The sequence below is a fragment of the Cynocephalus volans genome, chromosome 2 (genome assembly GCF_027409185.1).
Source record: "Cynocephalus volans isolate mCynVol1 chromosome 2, mCynVol1.pri, whole genome shotgun sequence".
NCBI lineage: Eukaryota > Metazoa > Chordata > Mammalia > Dermoptera > Cynocephalidae > Cynocephalus > Cynocephalus volans.
Window position 1 is genome coordinate 213,643,627 of NC_084461.1, and position 22,103 is coordinate 213,665,729.

General features: G+C 48.3%; 1 protein-coding gene across 1 annotated transcript; it reads right to left on the reverse strand.

The window, feature by feature from the left end:
- Positions 1–441: 441 nt before the first annotated feature.
- UPP1 (uridine phosphorylase 1) lies at positions 442–20,546 on the reverse strand. Its single transcript, XM_063086870.1, has 8 exons — positions 20,283–20,546; positions 11,884–11,948; positions 7,683–7,800; positions 6,122–6,280; positions 4,768–4,882; positions 1,809–2,018; positions 1,427–1,573; positions 442–650 (listed from the first exon to the last, which is right to left on the reverse strand). The coding sequence occupies exons 2-8, from the start codon at positions 11,925–11,927 to the stop codon at positions 511–513; spliced, it is 933 nt and encodes a 310-aa protein (XP_062942940.1). The 5' UTR covers positions 11,928–11,948; positions 20,283–20,546; the 3' UTR covers positions 442–510.
- Between the last annotated feature and the right edge of the window lie 1,557 nt (positions 20,547–22,103).

Here is a 22,103-nt window from a genome sequence, read left to right on the forward strand (position 1 = left end):
ACAGCAAACTGCCAGGTAGAGCCGCTGGGCGTGGGAGTGTGCCTTAGCGTCCACCAGGAAACAAACCCATCTCCAGTGCAGGGAGTAGGATCTGGCACCAGATCCGTGCCACACTGATGTGGAAGAACTCCAAGTCCACCCAGCACACAGAAGCCGGTGATGCCCCAGCCCCCACTGCCCCTGGCTGACTTCTTGTCCAGTGACAGGAAATCTGACCACCATGAGAATTCTAGAGTCCGAATATCTTCCCTAGAAATAGTTCCAGTTCAGTAGAATGTTCTGAAAGAAACCCCAAATCAGGCTAATGTCCTTGAAAATGCTCTAATGAAGCTTAAAAAAAGAACATCTCCTGTGTGGCTAATCCTGGATTCCTTGACTCTGAAATGCAACCCAATTCCCCGGATTCTTGGTAAAGTGCACTCCAAATCACACAAAAGGGGATTCTGGACAATGGTTTTTTATTGGCAAGTGATGATAGCCACTTGTCTCTGTAGGCTCAGAACGGGAACCTCAGGCCTTCCCCAGGCTCTTCTTGATGAAGTAACCTACCAGCCGCTGTGGCCTCTTCTGGTACTCGGTGAGCACCTCATGAGGGCTGAGGATCTGGTCCCCATCCAGACGGTTCAGGAGGGTGACACACACCACAGCAGCTGCAAAGAGCAAAGGCCACACATCAAGACAAAGTGTCAGATCTCCAGTTCATTCACCAAGATGCAATGAAAGACCAGGGGTTCCAGGAGCAGCCTCTGGCCCCTTTCAGGAAATGGGCGACAGCGGAGTGTAGGAGGTGGAGGACGGAGAGAGAAAGGCACTGGGTCCCGGCGCTCAGAAGGTCCTTTCCTCTCTGCCACCACCCCGTCCTGTCTCTCCTTCTTGCCTTTGCTTCCCAAAGGAATTCCCAGGCCAATCTCAGGACCAGCTCAGGGCTGCCCTATACCACCTTGAAAGGCACATTTTGGCCCAGGTGATAGGATGCAGGGATTTCTGGAATGCAGTGTAGGGCCTGAAGGGTGGCAAGGAAATTGGGGGGACTGGGGGTAGTGGATTAGCCACAATTCAGAAAGCCAAAAAGCTTTGAAAGCTGAGCTCTTTGTAGGGTTGGTGGCAATCTCACTGGGCAGCCACACAAGATCTGAGCTGGGGAGAGTCTTTTCGTCACCTTTCTTACCCCACACAGTAGCATGGGGTCACTGCAGGGACACAGAGAATTCTGCATTTTGTCGTGTGACAATCAAAGGACGTTGAGCACACAGGTGCAGGGATGCCACCTTCATTCAGAAACTGACTTGGGGACAGGGTGGGCAGAAGTCAGAAACTGGTATTGGAGTGCCCTGGGAGGAGGGGCCCTGGTGTGGGGCTCTGGGCTGAGCCAGCAGAGCAGAGAGGAAGGGATGAGGGGTGCTGAGGCCAACCAAGTGGCTCCTACCTCTGAGGCCACACTCGCTGCACATGGCAGCAAACACTGACGATTCCATCTCAATGTTCCGGATGCCGGCCGCGTAGGCTGCCCGCAGATACGCCTGCTTGTCCTGCTCCGTGTAGGAGCAGAGAGCGCCGTCCAGACGGCCTTGTCCTGAAACATATGTGCAGATGTGAGAACCACATGCATGCAGTAAGCTCCTCCCGGGTCACAGCACGCTGGCACCTGCTACGACCCGGACACACCCGGCCCGCCCTCCAGGTGCAGGCCTCCACACAAACAGATCGTTACAACCACCGTGGAAATGCTCCCTCCGAGACAGCAGCCCCGTGTGTGCAAACCGCTGAGGCTCAGGGGAGGGACTGGGGCTCCCTGGCCGTCGCCTCACCTTCGTAGAAGTCCAAGGTGCACATGGTGTTCCCCACGACCGTGGTGAATTCGCTCAGGTCTGCGGAACACTGCAGCAGCTTCTGTACCAGCTGCTCATCCAGGTCCGTGCTCCGAACGACCCGCTTCCCCAGCACGATCTGCTCGAACTCCGGCTTGAAGCAGGCATCCACGGCCTGCCGGGTTATGACCACCGAGCCGGGCTCCAGACCTGGAGAAAGAAGCAGACGTGGAGACTGGGCAGGGTGGCCAGGGAGTGCCCAGCAAAGCCTGTGGAGAAAAGAAAGTGATCTGTTGTCACGTCTACAAACTGGAGCATCCAGCGTTGCCCTAAGAAACACACGATGGCCCCTTAAAAGGTTTTTCTGACTAAAAGCAAGTAACATGTAATAATTGTAGAAAATGTAAAAGAGAAAACCACAAAGAATCACCAGGAATCTCCCTGTGCTCTGTTCAACATTCTTGTGTCTTCCAGCCATGGCTAATTTTCACTACTGTCTGGAACTCCACCATACAGCTTTAACAGGATGTAACTGATCCCTGTTTCATACCTTTTTATTATTTAGATTTAAAGCAAATACTTGAAAAGAAAATAAGCAAAAACTAGGCTAGAATAGTTATAACGAACCCTCATTCACCCCAAACCAGCTTCGACGAGGACCAAATCCTGACCAACCTGGTTTTCCTCTATGATGTATGAATTACTAGGTTCCATTTTGTATCTGTCTTCTGGGCACACCCTCTTGAACTATTTTCATGTTTGTGGGGACATTATTCTGCTCCTTATTTTTTCATCCTATAACTGAACATTGTTAGGGATTGAATGTTCATTTAACCCCAAAATTCATGTGTTGAAGCCTGACCCCCAAGATGATGATTTTGGAAATGGGACCTTTGAGAAGTGATCAGGACATGAGGGTGGAGTCCTCGTGAATGGGATAAGTGCCCTTATAAAAGAGGCCCCAGAGAGCTGCCTTGTCCCTCCACTATGTGAGGACACAGTGAGAAGGCACCCACTATGAAACAGGAAGTGGATCCTCACCATACACCAAACCTACAGGTGCTCTATCTTGGACTTGCAGCCTCTGGAATTGTGAGAAATAAATGTCTGTTGTTTAAGCATTCAGTCTACGGTATTTTTGTTATTGCAGCCTGAATGGACTAAGATAACCATAACCCTGTCCTCATATTTATTTTAATGCAAAATTAGTTTTCCTAAACTTACAGGAAGGAATAAGAAATCAGGAGAACTTTCTAGAGCTCCCACATCAGTTGTTTTCATGAAGCATTGGAAAATATGGCAATCGCTATGACCCTCTGGCTGCTTGCTTCCTCACCCTTGTTTATCTGAACCTCCTCGTTCCCTGGCACTTCCTGTCACTGCTTGGGTCAATTCAGAGTTTCCTCTCAGCAGTTTCCCCCGGCACTGAGGCTGGAGCAGGGAGAGCTCAGCTGATGCCTTTTGTGAACTCACAGGGCCTGGGATGTTCAAGCCCCTTCAGATTTCCTCGTCCCCCTCACACTGGGAGATGCAAACTCCTCCAGGGTCAGCACTTTCCTAGCAGTACCTGTTGGCTCCCCTGAGGTGCTTTTGTTTCCAGGTCTGTGGATGCCTCGCAGCCCTCCTGAGCTTCCTCCCAAGGATGTGCTGACTCTGCCCAGAATTTGTGGCTATTGTCCCACAGCTCATATTTTGGGATTTCTGGGGACACCATGTCAAAAAGGTTTGGGTTTTGCTCTCCAGTTTCTCTGTCCTTTTTTTTTTTGGTGCCTCGCCTGTACGGGGATTTGAACCCTTGACCTTGGTGTTAAATTGAGCTAACCGGCCAGCCCAGCTCTGTCCATTTTAATGGGGCAATTTAGGGAGACTCAAAATCTACACTGCTCAAGCCAGAATTCTCTCTCATCATTGATTTTTAAAAATCCCTCCAAAGCAAAAACTCAAGAACCACTTGCTAGAGTTCTTGGCAGATGCTAGCATGACATGCACGGCCAGGAGTATCTGGTTGGTGTTATCAGAGATTAAATCTGCAGAACTGGAATGGCTCATGGCCAGTGGTGTGTTTTCCTGGGAACAACTTCTTTAAACTTTAAATTACAATCATGCAAACACAGATTTCACACATTGATCCCTCTATATGATGAAAAAAAAAAACAAGATGTGGGGTCTAAAGACTTGGGGGTCTAAAGCAAGTCCTCTTTTATAGTCAGAAAATCTAAATTCTAGAGCTACCATAAATCCAAGAGAGGCCAGGCCTAGATAGTCAGAAAACAAATGCACACAGGCGCAGCTGGTAGCACCAAGGCTAACCTTGATGTGGAGCAAATGCAGGCTCTGTCCACTAGCTCTGAGCTCCTCCGTGGGAGCAAGAACTGCTGGAGCCCAGTTCTTAGCAGAAAGACTGGTACAGAGTCATGACCTCAGAGAGCAAACTTATGTAAAATAAACTTGCCTAATAGGCTTTTGCTTACAATTCAACAGTATTTTAGAATTTTGCTTTCTCATTAAATCCTATTTTTCTTTGTCATCTTTGTTTTTTACAAAACACGCTGGGGACTGGGAAGTTTTGAGCTAATTAAAGGACACTTATCTTAGTTTTGTATTCCACCTCTCTCTTCCCTACCCCTCAGATTTTCCTGTAGGTTTTCTCATAATGTGCTTCAAAGCCTCACAGGAAAAGGGTGGAGAAGTGAGCAAAACAGAGGCAGAGAGGAAGCGGGGATTAGAAAGGATAAACGAGGAGGCGCAAAGTGCCTGCTGCCTTTCTGCTACCTGTCTCTAGGGTACAGGCTGGGAGAACTGGTTAGACAAAAAAGTAAAACAAGTTTCTTTTCACACCTCCTGTTGAGAAGCTTTCCTTGTACAAAGCCAAGGGCCCATCCCATGCCACGGTGGAGCCGTGGCAAGGGCTCCAGTCCTCTGTCTCCTCACAGGGCAAGTGGCTTGTCTGCAGACTCACCTATCCCGCCTGAAGTGCCAATGCGGATGATGGTGATGTTGGAGCACCTGGCATGGTACAGCAGCTTGATGAGCTCGTGCAGCATGATAGCGATGGAGGGAATGCCCATCCCGTGCTGGAACCAGAGAGAAATGCCAATGAAAGCTCCAGGATGTGCGTTCATCAATACCCTAGTTGACATTTTATGTGGTGCACTTCAATCCACCACGCTCATCACAGTGGTAACGGAAGATGCACTTCAAAATATAAACTTAAAAACTATGAACACTTTGGGGAACGTAAAAGTGTGCAAAGAGCTGTCATTACAAGGTCCCATTTGATCCACACAACTTGTCAGACAGGTGGCAGCTGAGGAGCCAGGCGCTCAGCAGAGAAGCAACAGCCTGCCACTGCTGTGCAACACACAGCTCCTTGCGGCATTTGAAGCCCTGCACAAATGCCCACCCCACACACCCATCAGAGGTTTCTCTTTCCACTTTTCTTCCTATGGTCTCTGCTTCAGCCAAACTGAGTACTTGGCTGGTCTGTCATCCACCAGACACAGGATGCCCTGCTGACTTTGTACTTTAGCCTGTGCTCTTTCCTCCCAGCCTCCTTCAAAGACCATCTGGTGTCACATCTTCCACAACGCCCTCCCTGAGATACCCTCAGCACGTCAGGTGCTGTCCCTGTGGTAGAGCCCTAGCGGAGAGGTATTCCTGTTAGTACATCATGGTGTCTTCCACACAGGAAGTGCTTCCATAAATTATCTGTCACTGATAATGTCTTGCTCCCTGATATTGGTATTGCTAGAGGTCTCAGGTGACCAGGGAAGGTGGGACATGCATCTCAACAGGAGGAATATCCTCCCCTAACTGAGTTGCTCTTTGTTTACATTGCTGCTGACAAAGGAAATCAAAATTGGAAAACATGAAGACTTCTTTGATGGAATACTGGAGATTTCTGGGATCACCCCATTGCTAAATCAAATGTGTTATGAAGTAATCACGCACCGTGAGGTGGCAGAGGAGATGGGAGGCCTGGGACGTGGCTGTGGCTCTCCTCATGGCCCTGGTCCAGGCAGGGCACCCCCTCCTGTCTGTGTCTCTGGTTCACCCCGGGCACACTCTCCCCCTGCACTGCCACCTGCGCACTGTGGAGAAAGCTGTGTGTTTGCACTTGCATGTGCATGTGTGTACTTGCTCTCTCCTGGAGACTGAGCCTCCAGGCAGAAGCCTGGGTCCCATTCATCTCTGCATCACAGCCATTTACCGTAAACAGGTGTTAGAGGGCCAGCTGCCTGCTGTGCAGAGGGGCGGGGCACAGGGGCATGCAGAACCTGGACACTGAGCCCAGGTAAGGGGCAGGTACTTACACTGACAGACAGCACTGGTCCTACTTTGTACATGGCATAGCGGTCGGTCCCCGCACAGATGTTGGGATAGTCGACGCCCGGGTGGTCAAAGCCCAGCTCTTCAGCCACATACTTGATGAAAGCCTTCATCCGGGAGGGGCTTCCACCCACACACACAAACTGCAGCCAGAAAGCAGAGACCCTATCAATGCACTGCCTATAGTAGACCAACATCAGCTTCACCTAGAAACTTGCCAGAAATGCAAGTTCCCTCACCACACCCAGACCTACTGTATCCAGGGGTCCAGTAATCTGCATTAACAAGCCCCTCTGGTAAGTCTGAGAGGCATTCATCACAGAATCACTGCTCAGTATAGGTGACCCCACAGTGAACAGAGCCAGCTCCACAAACACAGGTCCAGAACCTTGCTCTCTGAGAAAGTACTTCCAGGTCTCATGTGTGCTTGGCCTCCCCCATGTGCATGTGGAGGGCAGCCCGACCTACTGGAGAGAGCCTGGGTCAGAATGAGACGATGTCCCTCACCTCCTCACTGTGCACCAGGGCCCCCACCCCATCTGCAGAGCAGGCTGCTAAGCATTACCTCTCACCCGGCCATCCCCAGTGCCAAATGGGCAGAGCATGGAAGAGCCAGGGACGGAGGGGCTGGAAGGTTGTAGCTACTGTGGGTGGGTCTCTCTCAGAGAAGTAAAAACTTAAACTTGCAAAGAGTCATGTAAGAAAAAATAAAAATAAAAAAAGCAAATAAGCCAGTTTTAAGGAGTTTGAAGATAAAGGAAATGAATTATTATTCTCTAAACATAAAAAAAGACATTCCCATAGCCTGGAATAAAAATCACTACAGATTAACCTAATGGGATGAATGGAAATTTAATGAACTTAAGAGCCAAGGAAAGTTACCCCAGAGTTTGAAACCAATACTGCCAGAGAACAGTACCACCAATGGCAGATGAGACACAACTACCATTAAATACCAAATTATGATCCCACATAGCAGCACTGGATTCCAGGGTCCTGGTTCATTTTTACTTTTAATTCTATATGTTAGTTCATCTTTACCCATAGGGATTAGACATTTAAAAACCGAGGGATTCAAGACTCTGTAGGGAAAATGGACTGGAAGCTACATTCTGCAAAAAAAGCCATTAAAGACAATTAGCTGAACAGAACATCAATATGTACCTGAAGTTACAAACAACAGATGTGATACAATGACCATTATTCACTATCCCTTGATCCCCTAGAAAATGTTTTATCCCTCCCTCTTCTCTCAGTTAAGCATTAGGAAGTTTACTTTATATACTGTTTTAATTTTATGCTGTACTAAATTTGCTTTGTAAGAAATGAGTTAGGGACGAATATGGCATTACTTAGAATAGTTTTCTTTCACTGGCTAGTTCACGTACTTGAAAAGCTAACAATCTGCAAAAATCTGATGAACACATAACTTCGTGAGCCTGTCACCAGAGTATCTCTCAACCATCTGTGAGGAATCTACCCGTGTCACAGAGGAGGAGGTTGATCTGAGGACAAATTCTGAGAATTAAAAGGCTGGCTTTTTACCTTCACATCTCCAAACATAGCTGGGAAGTCGTGTGTGCTAGTGCTGAGACTGAAATGGTACAGAACATCTTCTTTCATTGTTGCTACGTTTGGATTTGAAAGTCGGACGAGGCAGTCACTGTTAGAAAATGAGAAAGTGGAAGTTTTGTAGAACAACAGTGTCCAGTGGCAGCCATCATCACAGGAGTGACCTATGTCAGCGAGATGTGTGCAGCACATGGCGGGGGAGGGACACTGCCAGGCCCTGGGGATAAGATGCCCCAACACCATCAAGGGCCCCAGTTCATTCCCAGCACCCCTTTTTGGAGGGCAATCAGGAAGAATTTGGAAAAGAACACAAAAAAGCGCAAAGATCAAAATGTTAAATTGCCCCAGTTGCTACCCAAATCAAATTCATTCATTCCATAAACTTGACTTTACTTTAAAACTAATATGTTCACCATGGGAAATGTGGACAAAAGTAGAAAAAAAATCACCTCTAATCCTATCACCCAGAGATAACCTTTCCAATCTGCATGTTTTTAATTTCTTTCTCTTATCCTGTTGCACTAGCTACCACTTCTCCAGTCCGAAGTCCAATAGGAGTGGTGACATACATCTTTCCATCTTGCTTTTTTTTTTTTCCCCAATGTGGATACTAGAAAATTTATGGGTGGCTCATTACATTTCAATTGGACAGCATGCTGCTGGTCTAGAATAGGCGTTGGCAAGCTTTTTTCTTAAAAGGCCAGATAGTAGGGCCGAGCCCGTGGCGCACTTGGTAGAGTGCGGCGCTGGGAGCGCTGCGACGCTCCCGCCGCGGGTTCGGATCCTATATAGAACTGGCCGGTGCACTCACTGGCTGAGTGCCGGTCATGAAAAGGACAAAAAAAAAAAAAAAAAAAAAAAAAAAAAAAAAGGCCAGATAGTAAATATGTTTGCCTTTGCAGGCCATATGGTTTCTGCTACTTAAGTCTGCTGTTGTTGCAAGAAAGCAACACAGACAATATGCAAATGAAATTGGTTGTGTCCTAATAAAACTTTATTCACAAAAGCGGAGGCCCCAGGTCTAGAGGATTCCATCTGCAGCCTCCCCAAGTCCCTTAGAGCCAACCTCAAACACAGCTCCTTCAACAACGTTGAAGGAATCTCTTTCTCTGGGAATCTCCTTTCTCTTCTGATTCCCAGAGAAAGGCATGCTCCCTGCAGGAAACTGAGGCAGATGGGCACTCAGAGCAATCAGGGCCTTCTTTTTCTTTCTTCTGAGTCTGACTTTCTGCCCAGAATCAACTGACCATGTTTCCTCTTCAATCTAACTCCCTAAGAAAAGGAGAAAAAAAGATGCAAAAGAGCCAAAGACTTGCTGCCTGTGAGCTGGAAATGCCCTTATATGTAAACGGATGCTCTCTCATCAGATATCGTCATTCTCCATCTCTCTCCAGCAACAAAAACTCCTGCAGGCCACAGCCATCTCTTATTTATCTCTCAGTCCCCCACAACACACAGCAGACATGCAAAACAAGGTTGAACTGGCCATCCTCTGCCTAACCTACATTATCTACTCCCTGTTTCTATCTGGCATGTAGCATGAACAACAGACACTCAGGCTCCAGACACTGAGGGTTCCCACTTCTCCCTCTGCCTACATTCGACAGCTTCCTCCTTTCATGTTTCTCAAATGTCCCTTCCTGTCCAGTCCCTTAGAGTGGTATCCAGATTAACTCATAACAGACAGAAAAGTACAAAAGATTAAAGATAAGGAGGGAGGGGGCTGCTTGACTATTTCAAGGGCAAGTGTTAGGACATTTCAGAAATCTCTGGGCCGATAATCAGCTGTCAACAGTGATCACTCATGACGTGCCAGGTGCACGCAGGGGCCGTGAGACTGCACCCTGGGCAAAGATGCTGTGAATCCTGCTCAGGAAGGGCAAGCCACCTGCCTGAGGTACAGAAGCCACATCTGTCTGCCCCGAAACACCACATCCTCCTGACCAGGCTGTGTGGTTCTTCAGATTTAGGGGGGTGCAGCATTCTTTGAAGGACCAAATCCAGAAGTATGTGTGGTTTAGGACCATCCCTAGACTTTCCCAGAAAGCCTTTTTGATCTCTAGGCCAATCTGAAATTCTGACAATCCTCACACAGGCACAGTATCTCAAGTTCCTTTAATGACAATTACTTTTAATGTTATCATGGTTCCTGAGCTCCTTCAGGATGTTATGAATACACAGAGTACAAAATAGAATGGCTACCAGGCATGCTTCAAAATGACAAAACAGGATGTGATTAAGACGACTTTGTCACGTATTTCAAAATAGAAAACCTCTTTTTCATAGCAATTCCAGGAAGAGGAGGAGAAGGAAATAAGGTGTAACCATAAAGATCAGCAACGATTTTATTATTTCATTTATTTATTTATTTTTAAAAAGATGACTAGTCAGGGGATCTGAACTTGTGGCCTTGGTGTTATCAGCACCACGCTCTCCCAAGTGAGCCACGGGCAGGTCCCAGCAATGATTTTAAAACATATAAATTTGACACATACCATAATGAACCGAAATATGCTCCAACTTATTTTGTAAAGGATTTATAAATAACAAGTCAAAGGCATATTATTTGGAGAAATATTTTCTGGCCTACAAACAAGTGACAACAGAGTGACAACACTCTATCTTGCTTTATTCTGCCACTTTATTCATTTTACAAAATTCACTGAGCACCTGCTATGAAAGAGAAATGTGAGATGAAAATGAATGAAAACTAGCTACTGATCCCAGGAGTTTATCAGTAGGGAAGAGAGAACACTAGCAACCATTATAGAAACTGGCCCAAATGTCTTAGGACAGGTACTCATGGGGACAGGAAGAGAATAGGGGGAGGGGCACCAGGGCAGGGGGTACTAGGGAAGGAGGAGAAGGAGAGCCCCAGGAAACATCCACTAAATCTAATACCAGACGAACACCATGCTGGGCATACAGAACACAAAGATTAGTAAGACACAGCCCCACTCACGGAAGGTTTTCAACTTTGGGGTAAAAATTATATTATTAATACCTAGCACATATTAATTCATTTGATACTTACAACTCCGGTATAAACTAGGTACTGTCATTAACCAGTTCAAGGTCACATCCTTAATAAGAGGCCACACCCAGAGCTCTTAATGCCACACCTAACTGCCTCTGTAGCTGGAACAAAAGTAAATAGTTGACAATAAAACCAGGGAGAATAAAGTAACTACTGAGCAAAGGGAAGGAGTAGGTCCTCACTGAGCCACGTGGCCCTTGATGGCCCAGCCCTGCCTTCTCCAGTCTTCACTTCTACCCCCCTCCCCTGCCTCCCACTGGTCCTCCATCTCCACCCTGGAGGGGTGGGGGGTGCTTCCGAAACTGTGGTTAGGGCACTTTGCCTGTCAGTGACTGAAGCATCAGGCATACTATTAGAAAAAAGTAATCTCTGCAGGTAATGTCCACAGGCATCCAGAGACGTTAAGATAGACATCAGGACCTAAGAGGTAGAAAGGAGGCAGGTGAGCTGTCCATTTGGAATTATGACTTGGATATTTGACTGTTATGTGAGAGACAGAGAGGTCTCAGGGCCCTGGGTAACCATAGCAGAGGTGGTGGACAAATGAGTGGTGAAGAAATTAGAAAAATCAGTGGATTTAAAGTACACGTAGGAATGAGAATGAAGTCAAGAAATTCTTGCTTTTCTTATTTTTATTTTTTTTTGGCCGCTGGCCAGTACAGGAATCAGAACCCTTGACCTGGTGTTATAACAACACTCTCTAACTGAGCTAACTGGCCTGCCAGAAACCCTTGCTTTTCTAGCAATGCCCAAACATAAAAAAGGAGTCATGAGAAACACTCACTAGAAATATGACAAACTGCAAAGAAACAAGGAGAACATTTAAGATTCAGAAGCAAGACAGAGCTGGGAGACAGCAGCCATATATAAAAGAAAACCTCCTAGAAACAGATTTGAACTTTGAACTAACTGCCTGGTCTTCAGAGACATGTCCCAAGGGTTAAGAGCCGGTAACCAAGGCCCCATACCCCAAAAGGGGTCTTTGATCATCTGACTCATGAGCCTCCCAATCCATTAATCCCTCCAGGCCTCAGTCTGTCATAAGAATCAAATGCATTAATATGTGTTACATTTTTAGAAAAATTCATGGCACAAAGTATGCAGAATAAACCCACCCCACATGGGTGGGAGACTTACTTGTGATTTTCAAGTTCCTCTGCGTCAGCTCCTGCGAATGCCATTCTTTCAATTGAGGCAGGACCCTAAGGAAAAAACATCACACAGAATAGAGTGAATCCACCCAACAGGAACCAAGGTCGTGCGTAGCCCTACTAAGGCAGGAAGTCAGCGCAATGAAGTGGAATTCTCTACACACTTACATCAAATATATTACCTAAGTGTGTAAAGTGTGTGTGTGTTTAGAGGGCTGCTAATTTCAGAGAGGAGGTAGCAAAAATGTGCCAAAAGCCCCTATGGGCAGCACTCCACACTGTAGAGAACCTGTCCCTGTGTCCCTCTTTCCCAGCCCAGCAATGGTCAGGACCTCATTCACCCCATCAACCACACCTCTCTGCCTCACCCTTCTAGATCTTAAGAATCCTCTTCCAGATTTCAAGAACAGCTGAGGGAGCAGGAGGGACCAGGGCAAAGGCATCAGCTTGGGGACAGGAATCAGCCTGCTGCCCCGCCTGCACTGCAAAACCCAGTGGGAAAAAAGTTGCATGTACATAACCAGTCATTTTATTGGGTCTCAATAGTCAGAAAACCCCCAAGACTACTTCTGTATGTGGACAAGGGCAGAGTTCTGCCAGAGCACTTTGGAGGAGACAGTGGCTCCCACTCGGAACTCGGCTAATGAAGCTACATGTCCCTGCACCCCTGCACCGGCCAGGCCCCCAACTCCCCGGACAGGCTCGCGGGATGGCAAGGTCCACCTAGATGAGGAAAGTGAAGCACAGGATTCACAGCATGATCCAAGGGTCACAATGACATCAACAGAGCCTGCGAAGTGGGGCCACTTTCCTGAGTCCAGGCCCGTTGCCCCAGGAGCGGCTTTTCCCTACGTCTCATCAGTCACTGACCACCAGGCCAAGGCCCCAAAGCTCCCATTTTGGAGAACAGATTTATAACTATTATTACCATAATATGCTGATCATTTCAGTAAATCCTGAAGGCCAGAGAAAACTACAGTATTGGGTCTGCAGCCAAAATTTTCCTGCAGCTGCTGGCTTGTCTCCTGTCGCCGGCTTCTGCTGTCCCTCAGCATTTACAAGACGCTTCTTTGGCAACACCAGCCTGTTGTGGTCCAGCTAAGCGAAGCTAAGGAAGGGACAAGTTCTAGGAGGTGCCACCCTCCTCCTCTATCCCCACGGGTCACATCAAGCACAGCACAGGGAAGGATCACTTAGGAGCTGAGCGGGCAGAGGCGCCAGGAGCAGGCTCCCTGGTCTGCATCGAGGGTGGAGCTGGCAGGCAGCTGACGCTGTGTTCCTGTTACGCCCCATGAAGGATCCGGGGCCACAGACGGCTACAGTCACTTCTCCACTGACAGCAGCAGGGTCTGGGGTTAAGCAGACTCCCGGTCATCAGGGTCAGTTTCTGTCGGTAGGCGTGTTCCCCTGTAAGAGCCGTATCCGCTTACAGCAACCTCCCTAACCTCTTCACCCTCCTCCAGGCATGCTGTGTTTTGGGGTTTTTTTGGGGGTGGGGTGGGAGCTGGTGGGAGGAAGCAGCAGCCCGGGGGATGGGCAGGGGAAGTCAGAAGCAACCTCCTTCCCTTGGAGCAGCCTCTGAATCAGAGAAGGTGGAGAGTTGTCTAGGAGACTCCCCAGGCAAAATCTGACCCTTATTTTACAGAAAAGGAAACCAAGTCAGGCAGAGCTTCCTGCCTGGCCCTGCAGAGTGAGGGTGTTTTTCTCTAGGCTTGGCTGCTATTCTTTCCTCCGAACCAGAGAAATTTCAGCCAGATGAGCAGAGAAGCTGGCTCCTTTACCAGTCCTTGCCCTCAGCTGCCTCACACCCTGCTTCCCCATGTGGATCTGACTACTGGTAGGCTGTGACCTTCCAGAGACTAACTTCTCTCTACCCACCCAGCCCAGCACTCAGCAAGGGTCTACTGAACCAACTTCATTTGCAGAGAGTTGCAGACTTCTGCAGAGCTCCAATCAGAAAGTTCCCTGCTAAATCACTTGGGTGATGACCACGCAGGCCAAGTTTGCCTGGAGAGTTCTGGCACAATTATCAGAGGCGCTTTTCACTATCCAAAGGATCTGGACCTGGAGGATAAATTATATGGTCACCCCACTCACCAACTGAGAGATCAAAGGTAAAAAGGAGACCCTTGTGCTGATTACCAATGAGGCAATTACAATTTAGGGACATAGTGCTATGTTTCAAATTCAAAAGAAACATGCAGTTTGAGTACTGTGTTTTGTGTTGTTCAAGAAGACTAAAATCCTATAGCAGAATAATGTGTTTTTCTTTTGCAGTCTTGTGAATGTATTAAATGTACAGCTCTTATAAAAATAAATAAAATTCAAAAGCTTTCAGGTTAAAAAAAAAAAAGGTGAATGAAGTCGCATGCTGTTTTCCAGCCTTCAAAGGCTGGTCACACCGTGTAGCCCCTGGAGATTAGTTTAGACAAGGGGGAGACAGAAGGGGACCGGGACCCAGTGTCAATTGCACACCCTCCATTCCAGGCCACAACTTAAGCATCAGACAAAAGGCCTTCTAGTTACCCTTTTTTAGCTGCAGGAGGAAACACCTCCAGGAGCACACCGGAACACCCCCACCCGGCCCCTGGCTCCTGCAAACCGAGGACAAACGGATGGGATTTTCAAGCACTGCCTTTTGTTCAGCTTAACTCTGCATCTTGTTTTAATGTACAAGTTATTCATAGAATTTTAGGCAATAAAATTTCTGATGATTGCTTTTTAAATTGTTTTACTGAATTACAATTATGTGCATCCTGGACATTTTCCCTCCAACAGATAATATGTATAGTTTATTTCCCAATGACATACATCTGATTTTGCAAAATGGACAGCCAGCCTCTTTATCTCAGATGCAACACCAGTGCAGCCTTCCACTCCCTGTTCACTGCTCGGCTGAGAAAGGCTGACTTGCCAAACCCAGTCCCACTGCAGCCACTGTCTACCCCAGGACAGGCGCAATTGGTTCTGCCTTTCCCTCTCACACTGCCAAAAGCTACAGCTATTCCTTCAATAACAGGGAGAATTGTGGTGCTTGCCTGGGTGCTTTTAGTATCATAATCAGAAAGGGCATAAGTGTCTATAAGATACCAGAAAGTGCTAAGCATTACCTATATTAGTCATTTAAGAAATCTGAAATCTCCTGTGAAATAAATGAGACAAGGAGGTGTTCCCTGGAGCCTCACTGAGTGTCTATAAAGTTTAGATTCCACCTGGTGTAAGAGCATCTCCTATGACATGTGTGATCTGGAAGAACCGGGAGGCTGAGAAGCTGGAGTTCAGTGTGTGTAACAAACCCAGGAAGTCAGGAGTCAACCAACAAAGGGCACCTGTGGAGAGGTGTCAACATGCCACAGGAGGTCTACTTACTTCACTGATGGAGGGGGAGCAGAAAAGAAGACTGCTAACCCAGCCCGCACCTAGAAACCAGCGATGGGTTCTTAGTGGTTCCTGACTAGGAGCCAGCCTGGAAAATATGTGGTGGGAAGAGGACCCTCTAGACAGGAACAACACCACCAACAAGGCCAAGGAGACACAAAACCCGTGAGCCCTAGTAGGAAAGAAGCGCTCAAATACAGAGAGACTAACAGGTCAGCGTCAAAATAGAAACTGCACTTGGCCCCAACTGACCAGACTAAAAATCAAAATGGAAAAAGGCTCAAAATCACTACTCATCAGGGAAATGCAAATTAAAACCACAATGAGATATCATCTCACTCCAGTTAGAATATCTATTACCCACAAGACAGAAAATAACAAATGCTGGTGAGGATGCAGAGAAAAGGGAACCTTCCTATGTTGGAGATGGGAGTGTAAATTGGTACAATCACTGTGGAAACAGTACTGGGGGGGGTTCTTCATACTGTTTTCTCTGTTTTTAGTAGAACTAAAAACAGATCTACCTTATGACCCGGCTATCCCACCACTGGGTATATACCCAAAGGAAATGAAATCAGTAGAGCAAAAAGATACATGCACTCCCATGTTCATCATAGCACTATTCACAATAGCCAAGAGATGGAATCAACCTAAACCCATCAGCCCATCATTGGATGAGTGGATAAAAAACTATGGTATCTATACACAATGCAATACTATTCAGCCATAAAAAGAAGTGATATCCTATCATTTGCAGCAACATGGATGGAACTGGAAACCATCATGTTAAAGTGAAGTATGTCAGGCACAGAAAGACAAATACTGCATGATTTCACTCATGGGGAATCTTTTTAAAAAAGTGATGTCATAGAATTAGTAGAATAATGGTTATCAGAGGCTGAGAGGAGAGGGGAGTGGGAGAAGGGGTAGACTAATTGATAGATTTTGGACGTGGCCAGCACCATTGTGCACAAAATAAGCACCGGCATGAAATAGCTGCCAGCCTCGTCTTCTACTCCAGCACCAAGCCCGTCCCCCCTTCCCTTTACGAGAAGCCTCCTGACTTAGAAACAACCTCCCGACTTAGAAACAACTTTCTGGCTTCTGCATCGGCGCAGTTCTCCACCCAGTTACATCAACCTAATGGTCCCTCCCCCCATACATTTCGTGCCCAAAAGCTAATATAAACTCTCGCAAACCCATTGTTGTGGCTGTCCCCCATTTTTAGGGCAGCCCCGGGCTGTCCTCCATTTTGAGTACAGCCCACCAGATTTTCTTCCTTTAATAAAGCTTGAACAGTACCCGGCGTCTCGGCTCACTTTCTTTCACTAATAGCTACAAAACTATGTTAGCTACCCTAGGTGAATCATTGTGCAGTATACGTGTGTATTGAAACAACACACTGTACTCCAGAAAAATGAGTACCAATAAAATTGAATAAATAAATAAAAATAAATAAAAATCAAAATGGAGCCACTCACCCTGAAGTTCCATGTTACCAAACTAAAACTAAGTTGTTGTCTGACCTTCTGAGAAATCAGGAGAGATAACAGCCAATTTCCCCAACAGGCCAGTCTCAATCCTTCAATCATCGTAGAGATCAAGTTCCTCCAGTTTTAATCCTTAACCTGAAGTAACCTAGGCCAGACAAAATGGAGTCACCCCTGCTAAGTTCCATGTCACTCAGGTTGTGGTCTGACCTTCCAGAAGTCAGGAGAGCCATTTACATCAGGCCTGTTTAAATCAATAGGTATGATAATGAAGTTCCCTCTGTGTTAACACTTACACAAAGGAGACAGCCAGAAGTAACCTGCTGCTGACTAATGAGTTATTTTTCTATTGTTCTGTCTCCCTTCCCCCACATTACAAGGAAAGTAACTTTGAAATGTTTTTTGTTTCTCCTTTCTTCAGGCGTTCTCTGTTAGCCTTTGTTATTTGTAACGAACTTCAGAACACTTCTGACTGTCGAGTGGTGTTTCCCAGGTCAATCCTTACATTTGGCTTCCAATAAACTTTACAAAATTATTTCTGTCTCAACAGCCTTAATTTCGGTCAACAAGATGTCCCAATAAAAATCTTTAGCATCATCCTAGAAGTGACTGGGGCACCTTAAAGGTTTTAAACAGAAAAGGACAGTCAAGAGACTGCATGTTGCATATATGTGAAGGGGTCCAGAATAAGCTGCTGTGGCATAAAAATTATTTTGAGCTAAAGGTGCCTGAGGGAAGATGTCAGACTGAAGCTGATTTTAGAAAACATTCCTTCTAACATTGTACCATGATACTCTCCTACCACACAGTGAGAGAAGAAAACTTCCCGTTTCCTGAAGACAAGTTTTCTCTCACCTCTCTGGGACCCCATGCTCCTGCCTACACAACAGGAGTTTGCTAGTTTTCACTGGGCCTGCAAGTTCTGCCCCTCCCCCAGAGGTCTCCCAAACCTGCCTCAGGCTCTACAGGGAGAGAAGTCTTTGCTGTAGGCACCTGGGCTCCCTTTCCTGTTGCCAGATCCAACCTACTATTCTAATTCTGAGGTTTTATATTGTTTGTTTTAACACATTAAACTAAAATCAGATAGGTAGGTTACTTGTGTAAATAGTTTAGTGTGTAAACGTAATACTTTTTTGAATAAATGTATTTTAAAAGCAAATAGTATGAGAATAAATGTTCAGTGCTTACAGAGAAGGAAAACCTGAAAGTTTCACTTTGTTACATATTTGTTTTTCATATTTCGTATTTTTTAAACAATGTTTGCATCAATTTTATGATCAGTAAAGACAACCAAATCCATTTTGACAAAAAGCCAATGTAAAGAAAAACTACTTTATCCTTTTTAACTAAAACAATACCCACCAGGGCTGAAGGTATTGTAACCAAGAGCATAATTTGTGCCCAACAAACCTGTGCAGAATCGAAGAGGTCTGCAGTAATGAGGCTTATGTGGAGGACCAGAAGGTCCATTTGGCCTCTGAAGAAGGGAAAGAAGTAATGGAAGACTGGCTAAGTGGGGGAGGTGTGGGCCAAAATGCAGATGGCAGGACAAAGTGAAGGGAGAACAGACAATGGCATGCCCTAGGAATGGCTCAGCAGGACTTATAACTACCCAGATTAAGACATTCTTTGTATTCAAGGAAGTGACACAGTTTTCTAAAAGCCAAGGTTGCAGCAAATAAATGGAACCGTGGTCTTTAAAACCCAGAAGGCACCAGGAGGGAGGAAACGAGCCAAAGAGAGACCAGGCAGGGGACGAGGGAAGAAAGCAAAAAAAGGACAGAGAGGTCACTGGGGCGCCTGCCCCACAGGAAACGGCCTTTTCTACTCCGGATCTCAGTGTTTCTCTGTAACTCGCCCTCAGAGGGGAGCAGCTTGACGAGGACAGACCTCTGCAATGGGAGGCCGGAGACACACGTTCCAGGTCGGGACAGTAAGGCTGCCGGCGAGTCATCGCGACCTCGATCCACCTCGCCAAGCCTTGAATTTGGAAAGAAAAACGAGACTTGCTGCCAGCCGGGGGGGCTGCAGAAGACCCTCGCAGGTCTAAGAACAGGGTGCTATGTAAAAAAAAAAAAAAATCATAGGGGCCCACTCCCCATGCAAATTATATTCGTGTCACATAACAATGATGAAGTGTCTCTGTTGAGCTGCCAGACAACTCCACGCCAATCATTCATGCGGTAACATTTTCTTAAATGTTGAGTCGATGGATACTTGAATCCACTTTGACTCTGAACAATCCCTCGAAATGAAACTTCACTCCTCCCCCATGAAAAGGCAGGTGGGGACAAAACGTCACTTCGTAACTGAGGTCACAAACTCTTTTCTTCTGGGGGGCCCAGCTCAGTTCTAGCGGCTCTCGCACTCTCTTCCCTCCCGGATTGGAGCTTCGAGAAGCGCCGGTCCACGCTCTGCTCTCCACGCTCGCAGCGCCTCCGCCAGGTGGCATCGCGGCCCGGGGCCTTCTCCCTCGGCCGCGCGCGGCAGGTCGCAGAGACTTCGGTGGACCCGAGGCGGCGCATCCTCTCCGCCCGACTTCTCCACACACCCTCCTCCTTGCACCCCCTCGCTCCGCACACCCTACGCGATCACCCTCCTGCCGGGATACCGCCCCGCGCCCTCCCCCGCGCACACCTGCACGCGCACCCTCCTCCCCGCGCACCCTCCCTCGGCCTGCTCCGGTTCTCCTCGCCTGCCCCGCGTACACCCTGCACGCACACCCTCCCCCGGCCCGCGTCGGTTCTCCTCGCCTGCCCCGCGCACATCCTGCACGCGCACCCTCCCCCGGCCCGCGCCGGTTCTCCTCGCCTGCCCCGCGCACATCCGCGCGGCGCACCCTCCCACCGGCGCGCCTCCCCGTGCTCCTCCCGCGCCTCCGCGCGCCCTTCCCGGCCGCGCTCCCGACACGTCCTTCGCAGCTGACCGCCCGGGTCCACGCGCGCCTCAGTCACCTCACCTACAGGGATCATTACCCAGGAAGCGGAGGAGCGAACATCGTGCGAGGTGAGAACCGAAAGTAGAACCCGCGCGGCGGACGACTCACCGCTCAGGACTCGCTACACCCGCTGCGCCATCCGTGCGCAGCGACGCGGGCGACAGAGACCTCGCCCAGGGGGCCGAGGAAGGCGCAGCTGGCGGGAGGTTCGCGGAGGGCAGGGCCAGGGGCTGCGCGCGGGACCACTTACACGACGGAACGACGAGCAAGCTGGGATCCAAGTCTGCGCGTCCTGCCCGCCGCGGCCACCCGCTGAGCCGCGCCCGGGGGTCACTGCCCCGCCCCGACCCCGCCTGCCCTCTGACTCCGCGGACCGCGCCCCGGGCTGTTCCGGCGGGACACGCCCCTCCCCTCCCCCCACCCCGAGGCTGGGACTGCTGTCCCCGCACCTCCGCCCGCTGTCGTTTCCCTCGGCTTTGGGGCACTCGGGCGCTTGTAAGTAGCTAGAAGCCGTCCCTGTTGCTCTTTAAGCCACTCGTACTCCAGTTGCAGTCGTCTCACCAACTGTTGTTGTCTTACCCGTTTTGCAGCGGAGGAAACTTGGCCGTATGACAAGCCCAAGGTCGCATCGCTAGTGCAGGAGCTCAGGTGTCTGTCTGGAGGTGGCCCCCAACGGCCGAGACTAGCTGAGAGAAAGTGCTGGAGAGAAATAGTAAGTGTGGAGCCAGCCCCGGGCCGGTGGTCAGGAGTGTGGGCTGGGCCATCGTCCGCTGTGTCCCTTGATCTCTCTGGGATAAGTTTCTCCTTGGGGGCGTTTTTCTGGGACCTTCCTGACCCTGGGAGTTCTCCGGTAGTTCGGGGGAAGACCGGAAGCCCGAGAGCTTGTCCGGGAAGGAAGTGACTTATTTAGTGGCAGCGAAGCCAGCAGAGGTGTGCCTCCAACCCGGCGCTGCGTTCTCACCACCGCCCCGCCTCCGCTTCCCGCAGGATTGCCTCAGTCAACCCAGGTCAAAGATCCTGGGGAAGAAGATCGCCTGGTCGGCCCTGGGAGCAGCCCAGCACCTCAAGAGAGCTTGGGCTCCTGAGAATCTTGTGGAAGGGGACAGCAGTGGCCTGTGATCGCCCCACCCCCGTTCCCCTGGAGATTAAGGGCTCTTCCTTTCGTTTCCAACGGCTGCACAGGAAGCGGGAAATCAAACAAATACCAAAGACTTACTTGTGTCAAAAGACAAAATAGCAAAAGATTTAGTTTAAAGATCTTAACTGGATTTATTTGCAATTCTAAAATCAGGCAGCACTTCGTTTTCATAAAAAAGAGTAAGTGTTCCAATGAGCTGAGCAGAGGGGGTTGGCTTTATAGACAGAAAAGGCTGAGGAAAGCAGAGACAAAGAACAAGGAGCCGATTGGTCATTTCAAAATGACTTACCTTGTAAGGCAGGGACGGGGACACAGAACAGTAGGAAAAAACAGTGATTAGTTAACATCACATTACTCCAAGCTACCTTTTTTTGGGAAGAATTAAAGCAGAGGGAACTTCATCATCATGGATATAGGATTGAAATTGGCCTGTTTGGGAAATTGGCTGTTATCTCCCCTGATTTCTTGGAAAGTTAAACCACAACCTTTTAGAATGGTGGCGTGGAACTTTAGCATGGGTGACTCCATTTTGATTTTTAGTAACACCAGGCTAAAACCTTGTGAATGCGACAGACTGGAAACAAAAGTGTGTCAGGCCATTTCTAAACCACACCTGAAATTTGTGTGTCATCAGTAATTTGCCATCAAAAAGCAAATCCAGCCCATCAGCCACTAGAGGCAGAAAAGCCTGGAAGGGACCAAGGGCATACAGACTCTGGCTAGACTACTCCCTACTCCCACACCCCTGGGGCCTTTGGACTCCTTCAGAGAAGTGCAGTGGGCTCTGAGAGGTGGAGAGGGCTTTGGGGGAGGGGGGACCTCTGAGAGGCCTTGCAGAATTGCCACACCAGGTAATGACACCCACTGCCATCAGGTTCACCAGAACCTGAGAGTAATTGCAACTATTTGAAATTCTCCCAAAGATGATACTATTTTAGAGCTACTAACTGAGGCTTCTTCCCTGCTTTGGCCTCACTCCCCAGTTTCCTCATCCCAGTCATGTTTCCCTTTCCATCCCTGCCGCTATGCAGCTTTCTAGAACTCCCCTCAGAGAGGGCAGAAATGGAACTGTTTTTCAATAAGCTGGTCATGAAACCAATGACATGGGTCGCAGCCAGCATTTTTATTGTCAATGAGATAGAATGGAGTGGAAAAGCCTCCGGCTGCTTCCACACAGGAGGACATGTACCTTTGTATCACACACAGTGTTACACTCCACACAGTGGGCCCTGGGCCCCAGCTCAGAGAGGCTCACAGTGACA